This window comes from Castor canadensis, chromosome 3 (genome assembly GCF_047511655.1).
Source record: "Castor canadensis chromosome 3, mCasCan1.hap1v2, whole genome shotgun sequence".
NCBI classification, from domain to species: domain Eukaryota; kingdom Metazoa; phylum Chordata; class Mammalia; order Rodentia; family Castoridae; genus Castor; species Castor canadensis.
This window is the reverse complement of record NC_133388.1, coordinates 15,313,951-15,339,054: the sequence shown is the minus strand read 5'-3', so window position 1 is coordinate 15,339,054 and position 25,104 is coordinate 15,313,951. Positions and strand designations below refer to the sequence as shown.

Below are 25,104 nucleotides of genomic sequence, written 5' to 3'. Positions count from 1 at the left end.
GTTGTATCCTCATATCATTGCAGCAGCACTCCATGTGCTCAGCTGCTTATTGTCTGTTTGTGTCTTAATAAACTCTTGTTCTCCTACTTGATTGTCTTGGTAAATTCTTGAATTAATCTGTAGCACCAAAACAAACTGACAGTTATCTTGATAAAACAAAAACCTTTCCTTTAAGACAGTTTTTTTTTTGGTAAATGTTACAAAGAGCAGACCAATATTTTTTAAGACAGCCTTATTGTTATGAGCTTAGAGAAATAAGTTTTAGTTAAACATCAGTACATTAAATTTTGACCTTACCAAGATTTAATGTAACTCTTAGATTTTAGTTAACTTAACTTACATAGCATTTATAATCTCCATCTTTTTATGATACCTACTCTGTATTTTTATGACAGCTGACTCTGTACCCCTGGGGGAGCTTGTCCTTGTCCTTTTCCCCCCATGTTGAGGTAATTCTTGAGGAGAAACCTTTCTTTACATAATCTTTTTTTTTTAATCCAAAAATATTTTTTACTTTACTTTTTTTTTGGTTGGCACTGGGGTTTGAACTTGGCCTCATGCTTGCTAGGTCTGTACTTAACACTTGCGCCACTCCACCAGCCTGTTCCTTTACCCATATCCTTAATATCTTTTATAATTTTTTGTTACTTGTTGGAAATAACTCATAAAACCTTTAAACATAGTCTTATATTTGTATAAAAAACAGAACACAAACTTGAATTTTTTTTATAAAAACAATTTACAGAAAGTCCATTTGTTAATAAGCCCATGTATTATAAGAGACAATTAAATCCCAGATTTTATTTACAACAGAATGAAACAGGCCAAGGTCATTTTTTAAACTATCTAAATTCCTGTTTAAGATTTCTGTTGCAGACTACTGCCTGGCCTCCTTTTTTTTCACTAGTCTAAGCCTAGGTGTTAAATCCTGAATGCCTGCATTAGTTAGTGAGATCTGATTAAAATAAGTTTGAAAATTTTTTTTAAGTTACAGTAGAATAGAGCAGAAGTAACAATTTTTTTAAATATATAACTCAACAATAGGACAATCCTGAAGATGTTCACATATTTATGTGCAAAAAAAAAAAAAAAAAAAGGGGGCTAAAGCAGTCTACAACAGAGATCTCCAACACAAACACCCTGGGTTTTTGTTGTTGTTGTTGTTACTTTGAATATCACATTAACCTTATAACAGCAGTCTAAGAACCATTTTGAAGATGTTTACATACACACACATAAAATTTTATAAATTAAGTATGCCAAAAAAATGTCAATTTAAGTGTGCATAAAATGAGCTGGAATTCCAGGAGCAAATTAAATTTTGCCCAGTGCTCTTTTAGACACATAAATAAAATGACACATAAAAAAAATAGAGTGAGCTCCCAGAAAAACCTTTTAAATGATACCACTGGAGGGCTATCCAGTGAGTGGAATAGTGGATGATATATCTGTGCTCTTGTATGTCTCCCTCTTGTTTTTGTTTGTTTGTTTGTTTTGGTGGTTCGGGGGTTTGAACTCAGAGCCTCACACTTGCTAAGGCAAGCACTCTACCACTGAGCCAAGCCTTCCAGCCCCGTAGGTCTCCCTCTTTGGAACTGAAATTTTATTACCCATCCCTTAATCTTGGCTGTGTGTTTCCCCAGGAAAAGTCTCAAGCCCCCATTATTGGAGGTTTCTTGCATTTTACTCTTATTCCTGGGAGAATATTCAACCTCCCATACTGGAGGTTTCTTATACCTAGCCAAATCCCTGGGAAAATATTTAACCCTCTGTATTGGAGGTTTCTTATATTCTACCTAAAATGCTTCTTCTGCCTCAGGAGTCAGCACTTGCTTTGCGTCTGAGACAAGTCCCAGTTATACCCACACAGCCTCCAGGATGTCCCAACCACCAAAGTAGTACTCGAGTTTCCTACCTTGGTCGATGCACAGAGTTAACCTGGTCCTCTGTGTTGCTTGCTTGGACTGGCCCCTTTTCCTGCGTTGCCAATTGACTTTTGATTTGGAATTCATTGTTGGTCACAGAGTTAGCAGATTCCCCCAGCCTGAGGCCATTTCAACAAGATGGCTGGATGCATCTCCCCTGAGGAGGGTGTCTCCATGGCTCCCTGGGTGACGTGAAAACCCCAAGCAGGCCCCCGTGTTGTTAGAAATATCTTTAAGATATTGGGGTATCATGAGAGAGAGCACAATTCAGAAGTCAACAGGCAAGGCAAAATTTGCTTTGGCAGAAGGATGTGCCACAGACAAAGAGCAAGCACACTCAGCTGGGAATCCCCTGGGGTTTCATCTCTAATGCCATGCTGCCCCCTTCCCCCTGAACTGGGCAGGTTTGGTGTTCACACTCTACAGGACCATTGGAAAGAGGACATGGGGCGAGGGCTTTGAAAACAATGAAGTTTAAAGGTTCAGGGAAGCAATAACTGTTCTAGGTTATCAACTCGGGAACTCGGGCATGTAGTAGAATTTTGTTGGGCTAAGGATAAATAACCCTTTTTTCTTAATATAAACTTTTATCACGTTAAGCAGAGTCCATGAAGTGAGCATACTGAAGCAAGTTAGTGAGACTAACATTTGTAACAGCAGTGGTTACTGATTAAATACTTTGACAGAAAAGACCCAACCTAAGCTGATTCTCACAGGCATGAGCTACTGGCACCCAGTGACTTCTTTTAAGGAGTGCAAATGAATGCACTGGTGATAATTCTCAAAGCAGTGCCTCCCAACAGACTCACAAAGATTCATTGTCATATGTACAGGTGATTAGATTCCTGAGCATGCTCATGCATGACCTTGAACTGAACATTCAAAAATGGCAGACAAGAGGCTGGGCGCTGGTGGCTCACTACCAGTGGAGAATTTACTATGATCATAAGCAAAGTTTACCCTAGGTCACCTAAATTGGCTGGCTCCTGGTGGATTCTCTGGAGGGCCTTATCTGAAACAAAAACAATTTTGAAGGAGATTTAATAGTCATTGAAAGGAGCACCAACTCCCCTCTCCCTCCCAAGCACAGATGACTGACCCTGCCCAGTGGTGAGCAAGATTGTGTTGTTAGCCACCAACTCACATTGGTTCCCTGGTTTTCACATGTGTCAAAAGGCAGAGTTATAGCAATTTAGTTTAAAGATCTTAATTGGCTTTGTTTGTGATTTGAGAATCAGGTAACCCTTCATTCCATAAGGTAGATTAAGTGTTCTGATGTGCTGACCAGAGACAGGGTTGGTTTCTTAGAAAAGGGCTAAAGAAAGCAAAAACAAAGAAAAACAACAGACTGGTTGTTTCAAAGTTACTTTCCTTGTAATTGAGGCCAGGGACAGAAAGATAGCAAACTAAGTAGTTAATGCTAGGTTCTTTGTTTGGGTAAGGATAACAGCAGAGGGGACTTTGTATTGTGTTGACCAAAGCTGGGCCATTATTTAGCTGTTAACTCTCCTGATTTCTAGAAGGTTAGGTAACAACTTGGTTTGAGGACGTGGAACCAATAGGGGTGACTTTGTTTTGTTTTGTTTGGATCTGTTGGGGTCTAGCACAGTTTACTTTAAAAAAAAAGTGGCCTCCTATACTTTTTATTTAACACAAAAATATGTACTATTTGTCAGCTGATGTAGAATGTTGTGTACCACAATTTGGGGGTGGAGGATTATCTCAATACAAAATGAAATTCATAAGAAAAAGTTTTATGAAATGAGAGTATGAATTCCTCACATAACCAAGAAGGGGGCTTTGAGAGGAACAGTAATGCTCCCTCTCTTGGGATGTGTTAGAATGGAGTCTTTACTACACTCACCTGGTCAGAAGTGGGGTACATTGTGGGAAATGAGAGACCACACCTCTGGTCTCTGGGCTTTGGTTAGTTGGTTTCTAAATGCAGGTGTAGGATTGGTCACTCCCAGTGCTGGGTTATACCTGATTGGGTGACACAGAGGCCCTTCACCCCGGCTTCACTTCTTAGTAAAACCTTCTGGCAGCTGGAGGGGACAGCTGAGGTCTGCTTCATTCCAGGTCAGAGTTCACTGAACTGTTGGCTCCAGGTGCGCCTCTCACAGTGTCCCAGCACCTGGTCCTTAATGCCCTTCTCCCCAACACTCCTGTGCAGAGCCTCCCACCTCCCACTACCTCCAGTGTGGGACCAGCCAAAGGCAGGGCAACAGAGGCTCCACACTTTTTTTTTTAATTGTGATAAAATACACATAAAAGAAAATTTACCATACAAACAATTTTTAAGCATACATTGCATAATACTGAGGACATAGCATTGTTGTGCAACCATCACCAGCATTCATTTCCAGAATTCTTTTCATCTTGCAAAACTCAAACTTTGTACCCACAAACAATTTCCCATTACCTGCTCTCCACAGCCCCTCGGCAGCCATAATTCTACTTTCTCTATGAATTCTACTCCAGATATCTCATATAAGTAACCATACAGTATCTGTCTTTTTTGTACCTGATTTATTTCACTTAATATGTCTTCATTGCATTTCCCTAATGATGTTCCATGTTGTAGCATACATCAGAATTTCCTTTGTGATGTGATATGATGTGTGTGTGTGTATCACATTTCATTTATCCATTTATCCATCGATGGGCACTTGATTTGCTTCTACCTCCTGGCTTTTGTGAATGATGTGCTGTGAACATGAATATATTTCTTCAAGATCCCTTCAGTTCTCTCATTTCCTTTGGGTATGTACCCAGAAGTAAGATTGTTGGATCACAGGGTAATTTTATTTTATTTGAGGAAACTGTCACATTGCTTTCCATAGCAACTGTATCATTTTACATTGAACAGTGCGTAAGGACTGCAACTTCTCTACATCCTCCCCACCACTTATTTTCAGTTTTTTCATTAGCACCCATCCCAACAGGTACGAGCTGGTTTTGACTTGCATTTCCCTAATGATTGGTGATCATTGCTTATCGTCAGTGTGTGTATTCTTTGAGAAATGTCTCTTCTAGTCCTTTGCTCATTTGTAATCAGGTTACTTTTGTTCTTGTTGTCAGTATTCTTTCTATATTCTGGATAATACCCCCTCATTATATATATGATTTACAAATATTTTCTCCTATGCTGTAAGTCGCCTTTTCACTCAGTTGAGTGCCTCTTTTGATGCACAGAGGCACACTCTTGATCCAGGCATCTTTTTCTGAAATACTCAGTGCTTCTTTGTTCAGACATTTGCATGGATCTGGCGTGTAAATGATCAGAGGACTGAAGGATCAGGGAATGACTTCTGTTTGTCCTCAGATCAGGAGCATAGCTGGGTTCTAAGCTCAGATCAGAAGACACAATCCTGTGTAACTGGGATTATAAGCAGATACCACCAAACCATGGTTATTTGTTAAAATTGGGGTCTAACTTTTTGCCCAGGCTGGCTTCCAACCATGATCTTCCTGATCTCTGCCTCCTGAGTATCTGACTTTTTATTATTGAGTCATAGCAGTTGTTTATATATTCTGTTAGACATTTCATTGCTGTGACGAATACCTAACAGAACAACTTAAAAGGAGGAAACATTTGTTTTGGCTCACAGTTTTAGTTCATAGTTAGCTGGCTCTGTTTTTTCTAGGCTGTGGCAAGAATCATGGCACAGTTGCTTACCTCACAGTGGCCAGGGAGCAGAGCAAGAGACAAGGCAGGGTCAGGAGACAAGATACTTCCTTCAAAGGCCAACCCCTGTGACCTATTTCCTCCTAACCTTTCCATCACCTCCTGATAATGCCACCAGACTAAGAATCCATCAGTCGATTAGTCCATTGATGAATGCAGAGTCCTCATGGTCTCCAAAGCCCCACCTCTGAATACTGCTGTGTTGGGAACCAAGCCTTCAGTACATGAAATTTTTGAAGGCTATTTCATACTCAAACCATAACATTCTGAATATTAGCTCTTTAGCAGATATACGATTTACAAATAGTTTTCTCCCATTCTGAAGGTCATTTATGAATTCTGCTGGTTATTTCCTTTGATGTACAAAATTTTTAAGCTTAATGTAGACCCACATTTATTAATTTTTGTTTTTGTTGTCTGTGCCTTTGGTTTCATATCCAAGAAATCATTGCTAATGTCCAATGTCATGAATCTTTTCCCCTATTTTCTTATAATTTTGGGTCTCACAATTAGCTCTTTAGTCCTCCATGCCCTCTTAAAGTTATTTCTGTCAATAGATGAGACATAAAAGAGATAGAGATATGTAGATCTCTCCAAAGAAAACATTTTATGTAGTGCTAGTATATGCATTTGTATTGCTAAGCCTCTGTTTTGCCTAATACATATTGTTCTTCAGGTGTCCTTTTTTTCTATTCTGTAGGGCTTCATCATTTTAATTGTTGCTTTGTATTCTATAAGAACACACCATATTTTATTTAGCGCTTTCTCTATTTTACTAGAAAGTTGTGTTTCTCTCTTTTACTAGTAAGATGTTAAGAAACATTTTCTATTTTTGGGAAATTTCAACCTAAACCTCAAAGCTGAGAAGAGTGGGGGGACAAGGATCTCCATTTTTGAAGAGAGCTGCTGGATATACCCCATGGGGTCAATCACCAGAGAGTATGACATCCTGTGACTCTCAGCCCCTATCGCCTGGGCGTAACCTGTACAATGGAGAGCCTGGGAGCCATTGCAAAAGATGCTTCAGAGGAACTCATTCAGCGAATACTTGTTGAGTGCCCACTTGACCTCCAAGTGTAGTGACAGGTTAGTTAATAACAGAGAGTCTCTGACGTTATGGGGCTGGGGATGCTTAGGCTTTTGTTGGTTCCACTCTTGGAGCCTCTGGGAGCTAGGATGTGTGAGATCACCTGGTCTGCATCTGCCACTTGTCTGGCCAGAGAGACTAAGGCTACCCAATTGCAGGTGAATTGAGGATGGCAGGACTTTGTGTGCTTGGTGGGTGAAGAAGCCTGCACTGCAGAGGGTTGCACGAGGCCTTGGGAAGGGAGTGGGCTTGAGGTCTTGAAAGGGCCCAGCCATATGCCGGTTTAACCATGGACCCCAGTAGAAAGAGGTAATGGATAAGTTGGGAGTGGGGGGTAGGAGTGGGGTACAGATAAGGGAGCCTTGACCACCCTGCAAAATGGTATGTCAGGAGGGCCCCTTGGGTAGTGGCAAAGAGCTCTTCCTATGACTCATTGTCTCATCTGTGAAGTGAGGATAATGGCATCTCTTCATGGGGTTGTTGTGAGGATAAAGTACTTTGTATATGCAAAACACTTGGCACAGTGCTTGTCAGTTACCAAGAACAGGCTGTGATGTTGTTGCAGTCTGTGTTTGGTGCCCTCTGTTGGGGAACATTCAAACTACTAGTTCTTCCTTCTATCACCAGGTGTGGCCTATCAACAGTGTCCCTGGCAGGGGGTGGTCTGCCCTGGCCGGACACCTCCCGTTCTGTCCATGGCCACAGCTCTCCAGTCTTCTATTACGCTTGGGTTTCTCTATGTATTCCCACACCCCCCTCGGACAGTACTTATGACTAAATCCTCAGCTCATCCAGTTCTGTTAGTCAGGTGCCACGTATGGCCCATGGGATGGTGTCATTTCTATGATTCCAGCCTTGCAGTAGCTTCCCAGCTCACTCAGGGGACAAGGTCAAGTCCTTGCAGTGCTTTTGAGGCCTCACATAGCTTGACTTCCTGCTAAGCTCTGACCCAACATACATAAAAAATTTCCAAAAAAAAATTAGTGTTTATTGCTAAACATGAACAGCCATTCTTTCTTGTCATTATTCCCTAAACAATACAGTATAACAATATTTGCATTGCATTAGATACTTAAAACATACAGGTGGCTGTGAACTGGCTGTATTAGAAGACTGTGACATATTATATTCAATATATTGTATTGAAACACTTGAGCTTTGGTTTGGGGTCTAGGGTCCTGGAACCAGTCCTTCTCAGGTACCAAGTGATAACTGCATTTAGTTACTTATCTTGTTTAATTCCCCCTCATTAGCTTGTAAGCTCTGAGGGCAGGAATTTGGGGCTGTTTTGTTCCTTGTTTTATGCCTGTGCTTGGTCTTTCTCTAGCACAGTGGACTTCCAGTAGGGATTTAAAAAAAACAAACAGAAAATTGGATATCTGCTTATATAACTTTGATCATATTTCTTGTAGACCTTATTACACAGAGATCATACACCCATCCCTAAATTAAATGGCATGGCATTGGTACGGGCGGGTATTTTTTGGACAGGACCCAAAAAGCACAAGGAAAGAAAGCAAAAATAGGCAAGTGGGACTGCATCAAACTAAATTCTGTGCAGCAAAGGAAACAGTCAACAGAGTGAAGGGACAACCTACAGAATGTGAGAAAATATTTGCAGACTATTCAACTGACAAGGGGTTAATATCCAGAATATAAGGAACTCAGAATCTCAACAGCAAAAACCAAGTTACCCAGTTAAAAATGGGCAACAGATCTCAATAGACATTCCTTAAAACATGCAAAGGGCTGACAGCATCACTCAACATCAGGGAAATGTGAAAAAAACCCACAAAGAAATAGTACCTTTCCCCAGTGAGAATAACTGTTACCAAAAACCAGAGTGCTGGTGAGGAATGTAAGTTAGGAGAGTCATTATGAGGAACAGTACAGAGATTCCTCAAAAAATTAAAAATAGAGATACTGCATGCCTCAGCAATCTCCCCTTTGGTATATATTCAAAGGAAATGAAATCGGTCTGTCCAAGAGTCTTCTGTACTGCCATGTTCATTGTAGCACTGCTCACAATAGCCAAAAATGGAAACAACCTAAGTGTCTAACAACTGATGAATGGATAAACAAAATATGGTCCATATACACAATGGAGTACCATTGAGTCACAAAAAGAATGAAATCCTATTATTTGTTACAACATGATGGAGTTGGAGATAGTTATACTAAGTGAAATAAGCCAGAAGGACAGGTACTTCATGATCTAACTCATATGTAGAATGGTAGTTAGCAGAGGTCAGGGATAGCATGTGTGTGTGTGTGTGTGTGTGTGTGTGTGTGTGTGTGTGTGTGTGTGTGTGTAATGTGAAGGATTGATCCATTGGTACTAAGTTGTAGTTAGAGGATCTGGGGTGTACTACACAGTAAGGTGACTATAGATAGCAATAATACTGTACATACTGAAAAGCTAAAAGAAAGGATTTTGAATGTTTTTGCCTTAAGTGATAAATGTTTGAGGTGATAGATTTGTCTAATATGATTTTACAGTTATACAGTTACATACATGTATTAAAATATTGCATAGTACTCCATAAATACATATAATCTTTGTTCTTGTGTATCTGTTAAAATAAATTTAAATTAAAAAAAGAAAGGAAAAGAAAAAGTTAAAAGTTATTCAAATAGTTGGATGTCTGCAAATGCCAAAGAAATGAAGTTTGTTAATAGTGAGAGAGAAAAACAGTAAGGGGAAGATTTATAACAGGAGGCAAAGACAGGTGATTTGTCCTAACATCATTTTGAAATTTCTTTATATTGACGACAACATAGGATGGCATCTTTGTGCTCTGTGTACAATCAATCCTTAATAAATATGGCTAGCAGATAAGGCTAACTATATTTAATACTATTTTATTATGTGACCCTAATCCCAAATCCAAACAGAAACAGCTCAAAGTTCAATCACAAGGAGCACAGCTTTTTTCTATTTAGCACACAGTTTAGTCTTTTTAATTAATTTAATTTTTTTTATTCTTTGGTGGTGCTGGGGGTTGAACTCAGCCTCGCACTTGCTAGGTGGATTTACCATTTGAGCCATGCCTCCAACCTCTGCTTTTGTTATTTTTGAGATAGGGTCTTGAACTTATGCCCGGGCCAGCCTCAAATTGATCTGCTGATCTCCAACTCCCGAGTAGTTAGAATTCCAGGTGTGAGGCACTGCGCCCCAGCCTCAGTGTTCAATTTAGTCTTAACACCTTTGGGATGTTTTATGTTCTTCATTGTTCAAGTACTCTGAGAATTTTAGTTTATTCTTGACACAATATCTGCAGTAAAATTATTTTATCTGTTTCTAGCATTTGAAAACAAATATTCTAATGACATGAAAAATGATTTTTATAAGAAATTAATTTCTACAACTTCTCTGGCTTTTGACACTCCCACTCCTGAGAGAATATTTAATGCAATTGCTTCGTAAGAGTCAATCTTTCTCTTTCTCCCCACCTTTCAGTTATGAGACAACACCTCTCCATTTTAACCTTGAACAGGAATTGCTTTTAAAAAAGACATTAAAAAATCTGAAATGTTACCCACTTTTAAGGCTGTCATTGATGTCAATAAAAAACCTCTGCTGAGCCTAGTGGCTCACTCCTACAATCTTTGCTACTTGAGAGGCAACGATTGGGAGGATTGAGGGGTTCAAGATCAGTCCTATCATAAAGTTGTCCAGCTGCCATCTCAACTAATAAAAGCTGGGTGTGATGGCATGTGCCTGTCATCCCAGCTACACAGAAAGCATAATTAGGAGATGGCGATTCAGGCTGGCCTGGGCAAAAATGGTGAGACCCTCTTTAAAAAAAAACACAAAGCCAAAAGGGCTGGGGGCATGGCTCAAGTGATACAGCACTTGCCTAGCAAGTGTGAGGCACTGTGTTCAATCCCCAGTACTACCAAAATACTCAACAAAAAAAAATCCCTAAAAACCAACAAACTCAACCCCCGCCCAAAAAAAAACCCTCTGGAAAAGCAGCAATATTTCTACAATATATTGCAGATACAATAATGACCATTAAAAGTCATTACATTATGTTAGTGATAAAATAACTATTTAAAAATAACAAAACATTTTCTATTAACCAACAATGATGGACATGACTGCCAAATACCAGTTCTAGAATAACAGAATTCTTTCCTGACTTGGAAAAGAAATGGGAAGATGAGTTTGGTTTCCCAAGAAAATGAAACCTATCTCATTGGCTGCCTGGATCCCTGGGTGTGTCTTTCAGCTGAGTGGGTTTCTTAAGCTTCTAGCATCAGCCCTCCAGAGTCACACCAGGAGCAAGACAGTGGGACCAGTTCGCTGTTATCCGGAAATCCCCTTCACTGGGTAAGGCCAGGAGGGTGGAGAGGGATTGCCCCTTCCTGATGCCCCTCCATACGCACCCCAACCTTGACCTTGGGTGGGCAGTGTCCTCAGAGAGGGAAAGGGAGCAGTGTGTACCCACCTTCCACCGACCTTTTGTTCTCATTCCAGCAGCGGCAATTAGTGGGTGCTGGGAGGGAAGGGACTGCCCCTCCTCCACGCACATACTCTGGGATTTGGCAACCAGGAAACTTGTTCATGTCTGTGTTTCTCTGAAGCTCACAGGTCAGTGGGCATGAAGTGGGCAGAGGGGAGAGGAAAGTGTTAGGAGGAACAAAATCAGAGCCACCACAAGCCTGGTATTTGGAAGCAGCTGGCCTGGCTGGAGTCTTGCTTTGCTGTGGACCTTTCTGACATAGAACAAATCACTTGTCCTATGTGAGCTGGCCCCCATTTCTTCATCTATAAATGGGGACAGGATCCCAACTTTCTTCTATTATGGAAGAGGTCACAGCAAAGTGAGCACCCACAGTACCTCGGCTACAGTGTGTGCCAGACATGTCGTTGTTCCCATTTCCTAACTCTGTTGCCTCTTAAATTAATCTGTGGAGATATAAGAGAGCCACAAAAGTGTCTACAAAGTGGGGATTTTCAGGAGGTAGGAAGCAGCTTACTCAGGGAAAAATCCTTCTGGCCCTCTCCTTACCCTAATGTGGGTCCTTCCCTTACCCAAGACCTGTTCCTGCCCCCACCAGCTCAGAGCAACCTCACCACCTACTCTGGAGCCCTTCCGGGTTTTCAGGATAGTGGGCAGGAGGCCAGTTCTGAGGCCCCCATCCTCCATCAAAGCTGCACCCCTTTTGCAGGTCTGGCCTGAGTTGGGAGCCATGGAATTAGCTGGAATAAGCATGCTGAGCTCATCCCTGGCCTCCAAGATAATGGCAGCAGCGACCATGGCTCAAGCTGGTGGGGCAGCCTCTAGGGCAATGCTAGCTGGCCTTTCATCACAGGGTGAGTGCTCCTGGGAGGCATGGTGCTGGGGCAAAGGGGACAGCTAGGGAGAGCTCAGTGTCCTGTCCTCAGAGCTGCCCCATGCTCCCCAACACCTCCATGTGTCCACCATGGTGGCCTCTCAGAGAGGGGCCTGAGGGAAGCAAGCCCCTGGCATGGGCCAGGGGCTCTGGACCCCCAAGGGCTTGGATCTAGGTTCTCTGTAAGGCCCCTCCTTGCAGACATGCCTCTGGCTCCCCAAGCTCTCTCTGGCTCTCCTGTTCCCCTGGATTTGCCACCAGAATTCATCTGCTTTAGGTTTTCACATAAGTGTCCCCTTGTAAGTGAAATATGTCTGGCAGTTTTTGCAGGCCTCCTCTCCGTGTCTCTCTCTCTCTCTTTCTTGTTGGTACTAGGACTTTGAACTCAGGACCTCATGATTGCTAGGCAGGGTCTCTACCACTTGAGTCACTCCAGCAGCCCATTTTTTTGTGTTGAGTATTTTTGAGATAAGGTCTCACGAACTATTTGCCCTGGGCTGGTGTTGAACTGCAGTCCTCCTGATCTCTTCCCCCTAAGTAGCTAGGGTTACAGGCATGAGCCACCAGCATCCGCACCTGGCTCAGGCCTCCTTTCTGGTTTTATTTACTCTTATCACTTATCTTCTCTTTCACCCCCAACTTCCTGTCTTTCAAAGTCAACATTTTTCACATATCTAATGTGTGCATGAGTTTTTCATACGAGTTTTTGCAGAATGGTTGTCATTTGCATGAGTTTTCATTTGTGCAGGAGAACATGTTGTACAGCTCATTCTGTGGCTTTTTTCACTGGAGATCGATCCTTGTTAGGGGAGCTTCTGACCCTGACTTTTAACTGCTGCCAAGTGTTGCTCTATGTGAACCCACTCCACTGCCCTTTCCTCTGTTCTGAGGGAGGGTGGTGGGTCCCAGGGTTCTTCAACCTCCGTGGCACAAACAGCATAGCATAGAATGGGGGACTGGGGCCATTGAGCCTCTGCTGACCTCTGACCCTCTGCTTTGCTCTTCCCCAGGACTCACCCTGTTATCCCAGACTGCCCTGGGCCCTGCAGCAGCTACCCTTGGACCCTTGCTGGGGAAACTGAATGTTGGCGCCTTACTGCCAAGGTGCTCTGCTTCTGCCCTGGCTGCTTTGCCAGTTGGAGGTAACTGTCTCTAGGTAATTAGACACCCCTCCTTGGGCCCCTATTAAGCATGAATAAGTGTGACAAGTGGGTTAGGGTCTGGACCACACTCATCATTCCTTTCTGCTTGTCAGAAATGCACGTCTAGATCTAAAACCCATCCAAACAAAACCCAATAACAAACGTAAAAGGGGAGATTGTGGTGAATCAGAGGAGTGGGGAGGGCAAAAGGTGAGGGTTATGGGGGTGTACATGATCCATGAGTACTTTATATACACAACTTGGAAATAGAAAAATGAAACCCATTAAAATTGTAAAAAAAAAAAATGAAGGTGGGAAGGAAATAAGGAAGAATAATAGAATTGGAAGTGTGGCCTAAATGGTAGAACATTTGACTAGCAAGTGCAAGGCCCTGAGTTCAAACCTCAGTACCACCACCCCAAAAAAAAAAAAAAAAGTAATAGAAGGGGTGAATTTGACCAAAGCACCTATATACACATATGGCTATATCATAATGAAACCTCTTTGTACAATTAATATACACCAATAAAAAATAAAATGGGGGAGGGGGAAGAAATGCAGATGAATCCTCAGTTTATGATTTAACAATTCATAAGATTAAAATAACAAGGTTAGCAAAATTTTACCAAGTGCCTTTATGTCTTAGTTGCTATACCTACCCAACACTTTTTAGCAACTGGGACCATTTATCATTGTCTCAGTCCCCTGGACAGGATAGGAAGGAAATGTCTGGGTGTGGAAGGGAATGAAATGCAAAGCTGTTCCAACAGTAGGGAACAGGGTGGGAGGAGGCGTACTGGGCAGATTCTGGCTGGAAGGCCAACCCCACCCCTCTCTGCCCCTTCCTCCTCAGTTCTCAGTTGACTGAGTTCAGCAGAAAAGGCCTTTCCTGTGGGCCTGCATCAGGGTATACCAAGCTGCCAGCTAGACTGGTGCTACCTCTTCTGCTTATAAATAAAGTTGACCAGCAAATGCCTTCAAGCCAAGCTCCCGATTCTTAAGTCCCTGGATCCATACCCTATCCAGAAAGCCCCCTAGCCACTCAGAGTTTGACCTTCCAAAGCCTGTGTCTCCTTTCTCCGCTGTCACCCTTTCTGTCACTGTCACTGTCACACCCTCACCCTGGAATGCTGACTAAGTTCACTGCTTTGCAAGCTACCTTTGGAACTCCTGGCCCCTATTGAGGCAGGCCAGGACATAAAAGAAATAGGGACTCTTGTCCTGCCTGGATGCTTCCATGCATCAGAGATTTCATGAGAATAAAACACTATGGCTTCAGGGGACTAGGACTTCTGCCTGCCCGCAGGGACTCACCAGTGTTGGGAGACAAGTTCACACATACCCAAATATGGCTTGGTGCTATGGCTTCAGACACAGAGACACAGAGACTGGCAGAATCAGGGGAGGAGGCAGTCATGGTGTCAGAGGTGTCAAGAGAACTGGCATCAGACAGGTAGGAGGGTTTATGACTATCTGAGACTTTCCTGGGCCATAGAAGAGTGTCATATAACCCCTCAACTAACAAACACTGAGCCTGCTTCAGATGAACTTACTGCCCTACCCAGAGAGCACGGCACCCATCCTTGTGGCCTGTCCCTCCCTCCAGCAAACCATTGAGCCCTAAATTGTAGGCCCACTGTGCTCACTGAGAAGGGCCATCACAGCAACATGCTTTCTTAGCTGCATCCATAGGGTTTTGTTTGGCTTTTGTTTGAAACAAACCTGGCTTCAGCAGGCAGGCAGATAAACAAAGAACAAACTGTTAATGGCACTGGTGCACTCTATGATCAGAAGAATTCCAAATTCTGCATATCCCACCAGAAAGAATTCATGGGAGGACATGTGGGCGTAAAGGGAGTTTATTAAAAGTTAGGTAAAAGAAATACAAAGGGAAACAGGATAGGCTTAGGTGGAAGCCAGAACCTGAGAGAGCGTGTTTCTCCCTATCAGGTGCTTTTAAAACCTATGATAAAAATGAAAAAAATAAATAAATAAAAAATAAAACCTATGATAACCTATCGGAAGGGAAGAAGGAGGAGATTCCCAGCCAATAATCAATTTTTGGGAGGTGCATGGGCAGTTTGTAGCCAGTGAGGGTGGTCTAGGCCATCCCCGGGCAACCTACATGTACCCCAAATTCTTCCTGCTTCTAGCCTGCCTCAGAACCAAACCTATATCAGATATTTGAATTTTCTGGAGCCAGGACCCCAATCTCAAGGCAGATAAACTTATTCGGGCCAGGGTCTCTGTCTCTAATTCAGACTCCCCAGCAGTCCCCACTTTCTTCAGAAGGCCTGCTTCTCTGAGTGACATAGGGAAGTGCCAGTAGGGGTCATTCCTTCCTGTGAACCTGCCTTGGGCTGCTTTTCCTCATAGGTGGACAGGTGGCTGGGATGGAGGGTGGTATGGACTCAGTACCAGTGGATGGGGTGTACCTAGGTTCTTCATGTACAACATCAAAGATTAAGACACTGCCCCAGGTGCAGCCAAAGAACCACAGAGTAGGAAAACAGCAAGGAATGATTTATTAGCAACACAAAGTACACCTGGAGATGGGAGGCAGGCGGTTTGGATAAGGGCTGACTGCTCTGAAGTTGTTGGGGCTTGGGGTTTTAATATCCAATAGGGTAAGGTAACTAAGTGGTGCAAAACTAGGGCCCTCCCTATGTGGCCATCCCCAAATGTTTGGCAGCTGTGTCAGTGGTTGCCTGGATGTGAGAAGCCATACCCAGGCTTTTGGAGAAGATGAGGGCAGGGGTCTGCACATTTGATCCTTTTTGTCCTAGTTTAGCCCTTTCCAGAATGTAGTGATCATACTTATAGGCCCATACTTAACCCTGATCTGGGGAATATGCTAGATTAGCCTGGGGTTTCTTTGTTTCTGCTTCTACCTAGCTGCTATGTTAACTGATCCTCTCACAAAATGTTCTCTTTTTTTTCTAGCCAAGGCTGCTACAGTTGCATTGGGAGGAGGTAAGTCTCTGCATAGAAGTGATTCCTGCCTCTGCACACAGGGACCTGGGAGCAACTGGTTTCCCTAGAGCCTGATGGAGATGATGATGGAGAGGAAGGTAGCCAGAAATAAGGATCCAAAAATAAGACACAAGGAACTTGGACACAAGGAGAGAGTGTCATGTACAAGTAGGGGTGGCAACACCCTCTGCAGGGGCCCATATCCCCTTTTCAGAGCACTTACTGTGTGACCTCAGGCATGTCTCTGAACTCCTGGGCTCTTATTTCCTCCCCAACCCTGATAAACAGGCCAGTAATTCCTACCCAGGGTTTTTAAGGTGGGTACATTGGATGTGACATACACTAGGTATACCACACAGGTGCCATTGGCTCAGTGGCACCACTGTGCTCTGGGGAGATACAGCAGGGCCCTTGAGCTGCCTGCTCAAGCAGCTGGTTGTCTTTGCCTGCAGTACATCTTGTGTAAGACATCCTCCTGTATAAACATTTGCTCCCCAGAAAGACACAAAGCTCAACACTTGTCCAAGCATTAGACAGATCTAGGCTTGGACAAGCAACTTTCCCAAAGAATGTCTTGCTACCAATCATATACTGTTCCTGTCCCCAGTGACCCCAGTTCCTTTCTCCCCTTTCTCCACCTGGCCAGTGCCCTGGTCTCTCCCAAACTCAGAGCCTATCTCCTGTTTCACCCTCTAGCTTATCTCTCTGAGTTTCTCTGAGGGAGGTAAAGGAGGAAGGGAAGGAGCTGTGGCGTGGGGCGTGCTGGGTTCAGGCCAGCTTTCTTGGGGCATCTCCTCCATCCTGGAGTTCAACCATTCCTATAGAGTGGAGCAGCATCCAGCTGGATTCACCACTGGAATTCGTGTCATGGGCAACCTGCCTACAGTAGCCCTTCTGCCAGATCCTCGGGGGTGGTTAGGAAGCAGGGGGTACTGTGGAGTCTCGAGCCCTGCTATGAGGCCCTGGAATCTCTGGCCCTGTAGTTCTGTCCCTTAGAGGTGCCATCCTATCCTACTGTGCTCACCCTTTCCTCCAGACTCCATGAGGTTCCCCAGGTTAGAACCAGTGTCGGTGTCTGTGTCTCTGTGTGTGTGGGGGGCGTCACTTCCCCTGAGCCCAACCCAACCCAGCTCTTCTTCTCAAAGCCATGGCAGTGGGGGCTGTGCCTGTGGTGCTGGGTGCCATGGGCTTCACTGGGGCAGGAATCGCTGCCTCGTCCATAGCAGCCAAGATGATGTCGGCAGCGGCTATTGCCAATGGTGGTGGAGTTGCAGCGGGCAGCCTGGTGGCCACTCTTCAGTCAGTGGGTGAGTGTTGGGATGGGAGGACCAGAGTCAGGCAAAGGCCCAACCCTGATCTTAGCCCCGGGCCCCTCAGTCTTTCTTCCTGTCTCACCCTCTACCTTCTCGTTCCTGGTTTCTTTGGGAGAGGTAGAGGAGGGAGCCCTACCTGAGGCCTGCTGGGTTCAGGCCAGCTTACTTGGGGCATTTTCCCCATCTTGGAGGTCAGCCTGCTTCCCAACAGAGCAAGGCTGCTTCCAGCTGGCTTCTTCACTGGAGTTCTTGCTCTGGGGGCCTTGGCTCTGACCCTCTGTCCTCTTGAGGTGCTCAGGCCTGTTCCATTTGTTCACTCTGTGCTTTTTCTGTAGGAGCCACTGGACTCTCTTTGTCATCCAAAGCCCTTGTGGGCAGCATAGGGTCTGCCCTTGTGGCCCGTGTGGTGGGCCTCTAAGAGCTGCATTACCATGTCCTGCAAAGAAGAGGACTGCCACACACCTGGCCTTACCCATGGAGGGACCGGTCTTGGTGGAATAATCCACCAAATGCTTCCCCACCAAGGGGAAAATAAAATAAAAATGATTTCTTGCAAGCTCCCTTGAGCCTTTCTGTCCTGTTTGCAATGGTTGGGAAAGGCCCAGCAGGGACCTCTCTGATACTGGGGTGGGGAGGGGACATGTTAGACCCAACTTTTTCTCTCACCATGTCATCACAGAGTGACATGGTATGAGTATGTGCTGAGCTAGAATGAATTTAAATGTGAAGACAGAAGCTTCCCCTTCCCTGCTATGTAACTCCAGGCAGGTCACCTCCTCCCCAGGCCTCTGTTTGTCCCTCCCTAAGTGGAGAGTTGAACTAAATGACTCCCAGATTCCCACCAGTTGGGTCTTTGGCTCAGTTCCTGTGAAGAGTCAGGAAGGGGTTTGGGGTAGGGGGAGCAGCATCCTGTTTTGAGCCACTGACCTCAAAGCCAGAGCCTCATGTCCTTGCACTGGTTCTACCCCAGCCTCTATGCACACAGTGGCTATTTCTCTAGTGGGCTGACTCAGGCTCAGAAGTGTCACTGGGCCAAACCAAAGTCAAAGTTCATTCCCTAGCCGTGCATGCCTTTTCCCCCAACAACCAGCAAGAAAATTTGATTTGCCAGGTGGCTCTGACTTTTTTGCTTCAGACCCCAGTTCTGAAATGTCTTTCCCCTCCCAGCACAAGGCCTTCTACAGTCTTCTAGAACTGGGTCAGTTCTAGAACATCAGAAACTTAGCTCCCACAATGACCCCTCTGTTGTCCAAACACCTTTGATGCAGGGGCTGTGGTCAGACTGTATGCTAGGTACAGAGGAGACATGCCTGGGTAGAAGAAGTAGACATCTAGGCAGCCTTGAGGCATAGAGGTAGGTTTTAAGGGCCTAGTTGACCCCACCCTTGCCCTCTCCCTGTGGTCACTCGTCAGTCTCTGCTGTTGACTCCCATCCCAGGGTCTGCTCAGGAAGTCCATAGGCAGACTGGAAGTGTTGAGATGTTCCCTCTCTCTCTCAGGATTTCCCTCAGCCAGGAAGGATGGGAGTTAGAGGATAAATACCCCTCAGTGGGACAATTCTGGCCACTTCCACATGGCCTCCATAGCCTCAGCTGCTATGATTAATCTTGATTGTCAACTTGATTGGATTGAAAAGCATCTAGATTAGTACAGAACACTGTATGTAAGTCTGTGAGGCATTTCCAGAGAGGATTAACTGAGGAGGAAGACTGGCCTGATGTAGGCAGCGCCATCCCATTGAGGGGACCTGGGGGTGCCCAGATAGAATAAAAGATGAAGAAAAGAGAAAGCCCACTAGGACATGCCTTTTCTCTCTGTTTCTTGGCTGCTATAATATAAGCTGCCCTGCAACACACTCCCTGCCATAATGGACTTAAATCATGAGCCAAAAAAAAAAAACTTTCCTAAAATTGTTTGCAATTTTATCCAAACAATTTTACCACAGTTTATGAAAGTCTGATTAATATAGCTGTCCACAGTGCAACTCCCTCTTTGACAGACCCTTTCTTGGCTGTCGGCCTGTCCCTGTTCCTTCCTCATTCCCTCATTGGTGCTTCTTGGCCTCGCCTCTGTAAGGTACACAGATGAGGTGCACTCTAGAGATAAGTACACTGTTACTTAGTACATGTGCAGTAGATGTAATAATCTGGCTACTTGCTGCTTTTATTTATATTGGTATAAAACTCGCTGCACTGAGCACTGATTCCTGCTGTTGCTGTTGCTGCTGCTGATGGGGGCTGACTGGGTGGCTGATGACTGCAATGGATAATAAAGCAATATAAACTCCCTCCTGCTTGAGCTCTGGTCTGCATGAATTAAAGGACCTGTCTACTTGAAGCAAGGTATTTGATTCACAGCCTCCCAAATGAACAATTTGCACTGGAATTGTCTCAATGTCTCAACCTAAGCCAGCTTCCTACCCTCTTCTCAGTGCCCACGCAGGTCCCAACTGGGCTGATCACTGTATCAAATTGTTTTTGATATCTGGCTGTGTGGTGGCCTTACCCAGCCCCTTCCCTTACAGGATAAGGGTCACCATCTCTGCAGAGTGATCCACCTGCTCATGACCCCAAGCTGGCTGGGATCTGTCAGAAAGCCAGCAGAGAACACAGCTCAGCTTTGAGGCTGGCCCTCTACTTGGCTTGTTTGGACTATGCCATGCACCAAGGCAGCAGCCATGGGGCAAATCACTGACAGTGGACACAGTCCTTCAATCTTTGCAATTTGTCTAGGGAAAGCCTGGCTCAATTTTGGTTTTAAATGTTTCTTGTCAAATCCCTATTACCCAAGAGAGTTTGGCTGGGACTGGCCCCCAAATGGTTAAAATGAAATGGTTAACAACTTAGCCAGAGGGAAGCCATTAATCAGGTGTAGAGGGGAGCTATTAATCAGGTGCTGTTTTTAATTTCCTTGCTGAGGGAGGTTTAGGAGGGAGTCTGGTTCTCATAAAGTTAAAAGAACAGAAGGAACCAAACTAGGATATGGTCAAATGATTGTGTGGATTGTGTTGATTGTGATCATTCATACTCGTAGATAATAACCATTGTCTCATTTCTGTACCTGAGCAAATAGCCATTGTCTCGCTTCTGTATCCAGGCTTGCTTGCTTCGCAAAGATTGCCAGGGATTTTTGCCTTATAAATCCTGCTAAAAGTTGGAACAGGGCTGCTGTCTGAGACTCAACAACCTGTTGGTCAGAGCAGTCAACAGCTGGCTAATAAAGACTCTTTTTAAAAATCTTTCTTGGATGGTTGTGCCTCAGTTGACTTGTAACAAAAATTGAACAACTCTGTATCCCCTATACCCACTCCTAAGCCTCGTCATCAGTTTGAAATTGTGTGATTGTGAAAGTAAATTTACCTTTCTGAACACATGCTGGTGTCCTGAGGAGGCAGCTGGGACACAGTGAGTTGGCTGGGAACCAGCTTACCGGTCCAGATCCTCTGAAAATAACCCACCAAGTAAATCAAACTCAGCCTCTGGCCACAAGCCATCTGCATGAGCAGTAGCAGCATTGTACCCAAATGATACTTAAGATCAGTTCTTACAAGTTCTTTAACAGCATGCACAGAATAGAGTCAGTGTCATCGCCTTTCCTGGAACAGCAAGATGATTTTATGTTCTGTGCTCAACCACAGTGTATATTTTTAAATGTCATTTATTTTGATCCTCTTGTTGTAGTGCTTCTGGGATTTCTCTATGGCTGTCTAGGGTGCTCTTGAGGCTCGGAAGTTGCTGTGGGGACTCAGGAGGACAGAGTGCAGGGTTCTCAGGACACAGAGCCCTTCTCCTTCCTTCAGTCTAAGCACTATGGAAGTCATGCCACCTCCACGCACATCCCTCCTGTGCCCCCTACGCTGCCCTCAGCTCAGGACTTCTTTCTGTGCCCACTGTTTTCTATGACTTTAGAGAAACCACTTTGGTCCCTTATGTCTCCAGGTGGGTGGGAAGAAGGGACTGGCTGCTGCTGGGGGCAAAAGAAGGGAGCAGATCAGAAGCAGAGGAGTGGGGCTTACACTGCTTCCCTTTCATGTCAGAACCTTCCTGGATGTCCATGACAGACAGGCTCTGCCAAAGGGATGCTCTTGTCAGCCCTGGTACCAGACTGTGATCTATCTGAGCCCTTCCAAGGGCAACCTCTTTCTTACCTGTGAGTGGTCTTAAAAGACTCTGTTCAAGAAGATCTGAGGTCCTTGGCATCCCAAAGAGTTGGGTGGAGACACACAGATTACAAAACAGCAGCAAAGTTTTATGGAAAGTGAAAGCAGAAAGTACACTCCAAAAGAGGAAGCTGGTTAGGCTCTGAGTGAGGGGGCTAAGAGCGGCTCCTGTGGCTCAAGAGCACTGGTGCCTTGGTTTGGGTAGGTATTTATACTCTACAAAGGGTGAGCAAAGGAGGAAATCTGGGTGGTTCTTAGGAGTGGCTTTTGGTGATTCACAGACTTGATTGACAGAGCTAGTTACATAACTCTAAAACTACACGTGTGACTATCTAGAATTCACTCTATTATAATTGTATTCATAGGGCTATAATTACAGAATCTGGAACAACAGGTTACTTTGGGGCAAGCTTGTCCCCTTGTGCACATGCCCCAGTTTGGGTAAATCCCTGTAGTCAAGCATCCCACCCACACAAGATGCTGTAGTTAGTTGGTGCTGTAGTTTTTAACAACAAAAGGGGTATTTGGAAGAGCTTCTGGGTAGAGTAAGGGCATCTGTTCCCCAGGAGATGATCTGTGAGGGTTCCACCTGTTCCCTGTGACCTGTTTTTGGGTGCTTTCCCTAAATTTCCTGCCTTACCTTTGCTGGGAATCTGAATGGAAACATTTCTTTTCCTGGGCTGATAAGATCCTAGAGAGATCTTCACACACGTACCCCTGTTATCATATGAGAGCATACCGTAAGTGCATACTCCATGTGTGTTCCACGTGTCCTACCACTCTTGGTGTTGTCTGGTTTTTAAACTTTAGGCTCTTTAAGTGGTATGAATACTTTTCATTGTGCTTTTAATCTGTATTTTCACAATGACAGGGAATGATAGAACTCTGTTTATTTAGACCTTCCACCATTTCTCTTGGTTGTGATTTTCAGTGTATAGTGTCTTACACATTTATTTTTACATTTATTCCTAAATACTTAAGTGTTTTGATATATTGTGAAAGAAATTGCTGTTTAAATTTAAATTTCAAGCTGTTTGCTGCTAGCATATGAAATATGACTGATTTGCATATGTTTACATTAAATTTTGTGACCTTGCTAAGTTCATTTAATAATTCTAGTACAGTGATTGTTTTGTAACTTTCTTAGCATTTTCTATGTAAACAATCACACCTCCTGGAAAAGTTTTATTTCTTCCTTTCTTGCCTCAATATCTTTCTTCTTTACTTGTCTATGACATCCTAGAACTTCCAGTGCAGTGCTCACCAGAAGAGATGAGAGTATGTCTTTGTCCTGCCTCTGGTATCAGGGGAAAAGTGCTAAATAAGAGTAGTTATAGTAGCTTCATAAACACTACTTCATTGGAATTTTCTGCGAATTTTATTATGAATAGGTGCTGAATTTTGTCAAATTCATTCTTTTTGGTATGGACTAAAATTATCCGGTGGTGTTTCTCTTCCGTCTTGTTAATATATCAATCTGCAGTGTTCAGTTTTGAAAGATTAAACCAACCTTGCATTCCTGCAATAAAACTCATAAATACATTATCCTTTTTATATAGTAATGGGTTTGGCATTTTTTTGTTAATATATTTTGGGTATGTATTCCTGAGGGATATTCATCTGCAATTTCTTTTATTATCTGTCTCGGTCAAGTTTCAGTATTAGGGTTACATTGCCTGATTCTGTCTGCAGAATAAACTTTCAACACTTCTTTCATTCTTGGTATTGGTAGTTTGTACTTACTTTTCTTCTTTTTCAGCCTAGTTAGGTGTTTATCATATTTTCTTTTATCTTTTCAAAGAACTGACTTTTGGGTTTGTTACTTTTCTGCATATCAGTTTCTATTTGTTAATTTCTGCTGTTATCTTTATTGCTTTCTTCCTGTATTTACTTTGCTTTGCCTTTGCTCTTCTTTTTCTAATTCCTTTCACAGAAACTTAGAATATTGACTTTGGACTTATGTTCTTCTCTGGTATGAGCACTGTGTTCTGTAACAGTCTCTACATACAATATTTACACTGCACAGATTTGTCAGTGAGTCTGCATAAGGCACTTGGTGCATGCTGGGGGAAATGAGAGGGCAGACTTGACTCTTATGTGCATCGTTGAGTTCTTGTTGGTGTTTTGTACTTGCTGAGTTCCTGGAGTTGCACATCACAGGATATGTGGTGGGGGTGTGCTGGGAGTTCTTAACCCTGTTTTGGAAGCTTGCTAAGCATGCCCCATCTTGCACACTGAGTGGCTGGACAGGAAAGGGAGGGAGGAGGGACAAGGCCAATTTCACACACCACCCATTAATGCATTGGTCCAGAGGGAACTGGCTGGCCTGTGTTTTCCCATTCTTGGCTCCTGCACACAGAAGTGTTTGTCCTGCTGTGTTCAGGAGGGCCACAGGACTAGAACAATGGTGAATAATTTATTTGGCTGAGTGTGTTTGAGTCTAAAGTGCTGCTAAGCATGTTAAATAGCTGTTATTCCCTCTTGGTCCCAGCCAGCAGTTTCCGGACACATCCAGGAGGAATTTCACTCACTGAGCTTACATGACTTTTCCCAGTACCATGTTAGCTTTGCCTTCACCTTTCCAGCCTTACTGACCAAACACTGTGCTTCTCAACCTTTTAGCTATGGGATCAGTGTGATGTAAATTTAAAAATTCAAAGGATTCATCACAAACGGGACCCCATCCATCCTGTATTACAATCACGTCTTTTCATGTTCATGGTGAAGTGTGGATGTCAAGTCTAAACATCTAAACTGAGAATGGAAGGTGCTTCTGCTTCAGCTGTCACTCAGGTCTTGGAACATCTTCCAAGTCACGTGCCAGAAATGACACAGCTCTCTCTTGTCAAAAATGAATTTTAAGGGCTGGGGCATGGCTCAGGTGGTAGAGCATTAGGCCTGACAGCATTAGGTCTTGAGTTCAAACCCCAGTACTGAGGAAAAACATATTTTTAATGTTCTATCAGGACAATTAGTTCCTTCTTCAACTTCATGGATGGAAGCATTCCTCTGGAAAGTATAAGTAGTGAATTCTTTCTTCAATCATCTCCATGCCTCTCAGCTTACCTGATTATAACAAAATCTTGGAGATATTTTAAAATCTCTGCCTGGAGGCGGCTACCTGGGCTCTGACTGGGTCCATGGACCACCCAGCCTGGTTTATTCCTTCTCCACTCTCTGTCCGACTCATCCCAGGATGTCTGCCCTCCTCCTCCTGTCTCCTCTGATCCCTTCCCTTCAGCCTGCTAAAGCCTGGACCAGGACACTTTTAACTAGGCTTATTCAGTTTCCAAGTGCTCTGGAAATCTAGACACACTGTAAATCCCAGAAAAATTTCCAGGTTGGCTCCAACAATTTAATAGTTTGGGTGAGTAGGAAAATTGTTTAGAAATGAACAATTTGGGAGGGGGGGTTAACAATCCCACAACTGGCAAAAATGTGAAATCCCCACAAACTACCCCACTCATGTGACTA

The 25,104-nt window shown here is 43.9% G+C and overlaps 1 protein-coding gene across 3 annotated transcripts; it reads left to right on the top strand.

Moving 5' to 3' along the window:
- Positions 1-10,929: 10,929 nt before the first annotated feature.
- Positions 10,930-18,032, top strand: LOC109697758 (interferon alpha-inducible protein 27-like protein 2). 3 transcript variants are annotated; one of them, XM_020181595.2, is made up of 6 exons: positions 10,930-11,036; positions 11,879-12,023; positions 13,054-13,185; positions 16,129-16,158; positions 17,304-17,465; positions 17,807-18,032. In XM_020181595.2, exons 2-6 carry the CDS (start codon positions 11,900-11,902, stop codon positions 17,887-17,889), a joined length of 531 nt encoding a protein of 176 aa, XP_020037184.1. In that variant the 5' UTR covers positions 10,930-11,036; positions 11,879-11,899; the 3' UTR covers positions 17,890-18,032. The 3 variants fall into 3 exon arrangements, with proteins under 3 accessions (XP_020037184.1, XP_073923339.1, XP_073923340.1); XM_074067238.1 differs by lacking the exon at positions 10,930-11,036 and adding an exon at positions 11,166-11,297; XM_074067239.1 differs by lacking the exons at positions 10,930-11,036; positions 11,879-12,023 and having other exon boundaries at positions 13,177-13,199.
- Positions 18,033-25,104: the final 7,072 nt, after the last annotated feature.

Excerpts from the sequence above, each read along its gene's own strand:
- LOC109697758 (XM_020181595.2), top strand. The coding sequence starts at position 11,900 with ATGGAATTAGCTGGAATAAGCATGCTGAGCTCATCCCTGGCCTCCAAG. Across the intron at positions 13,186-16,128 it reads GGCTGCTTTGCCAGTTGGAG|CCAAGGCTGCTACAGTTGCA; the intron begins GTAACTGTCTCT and ends TTTTTTTTCTAG. Across the intron at positions 17,466-17,806 it reads GGCCACTCTTCAGTCAGTGG|GAGCCACTGGACTCTCTTTG; the intron begins GTGAGTGTTGGG and ends CTTTTTCTGTAG.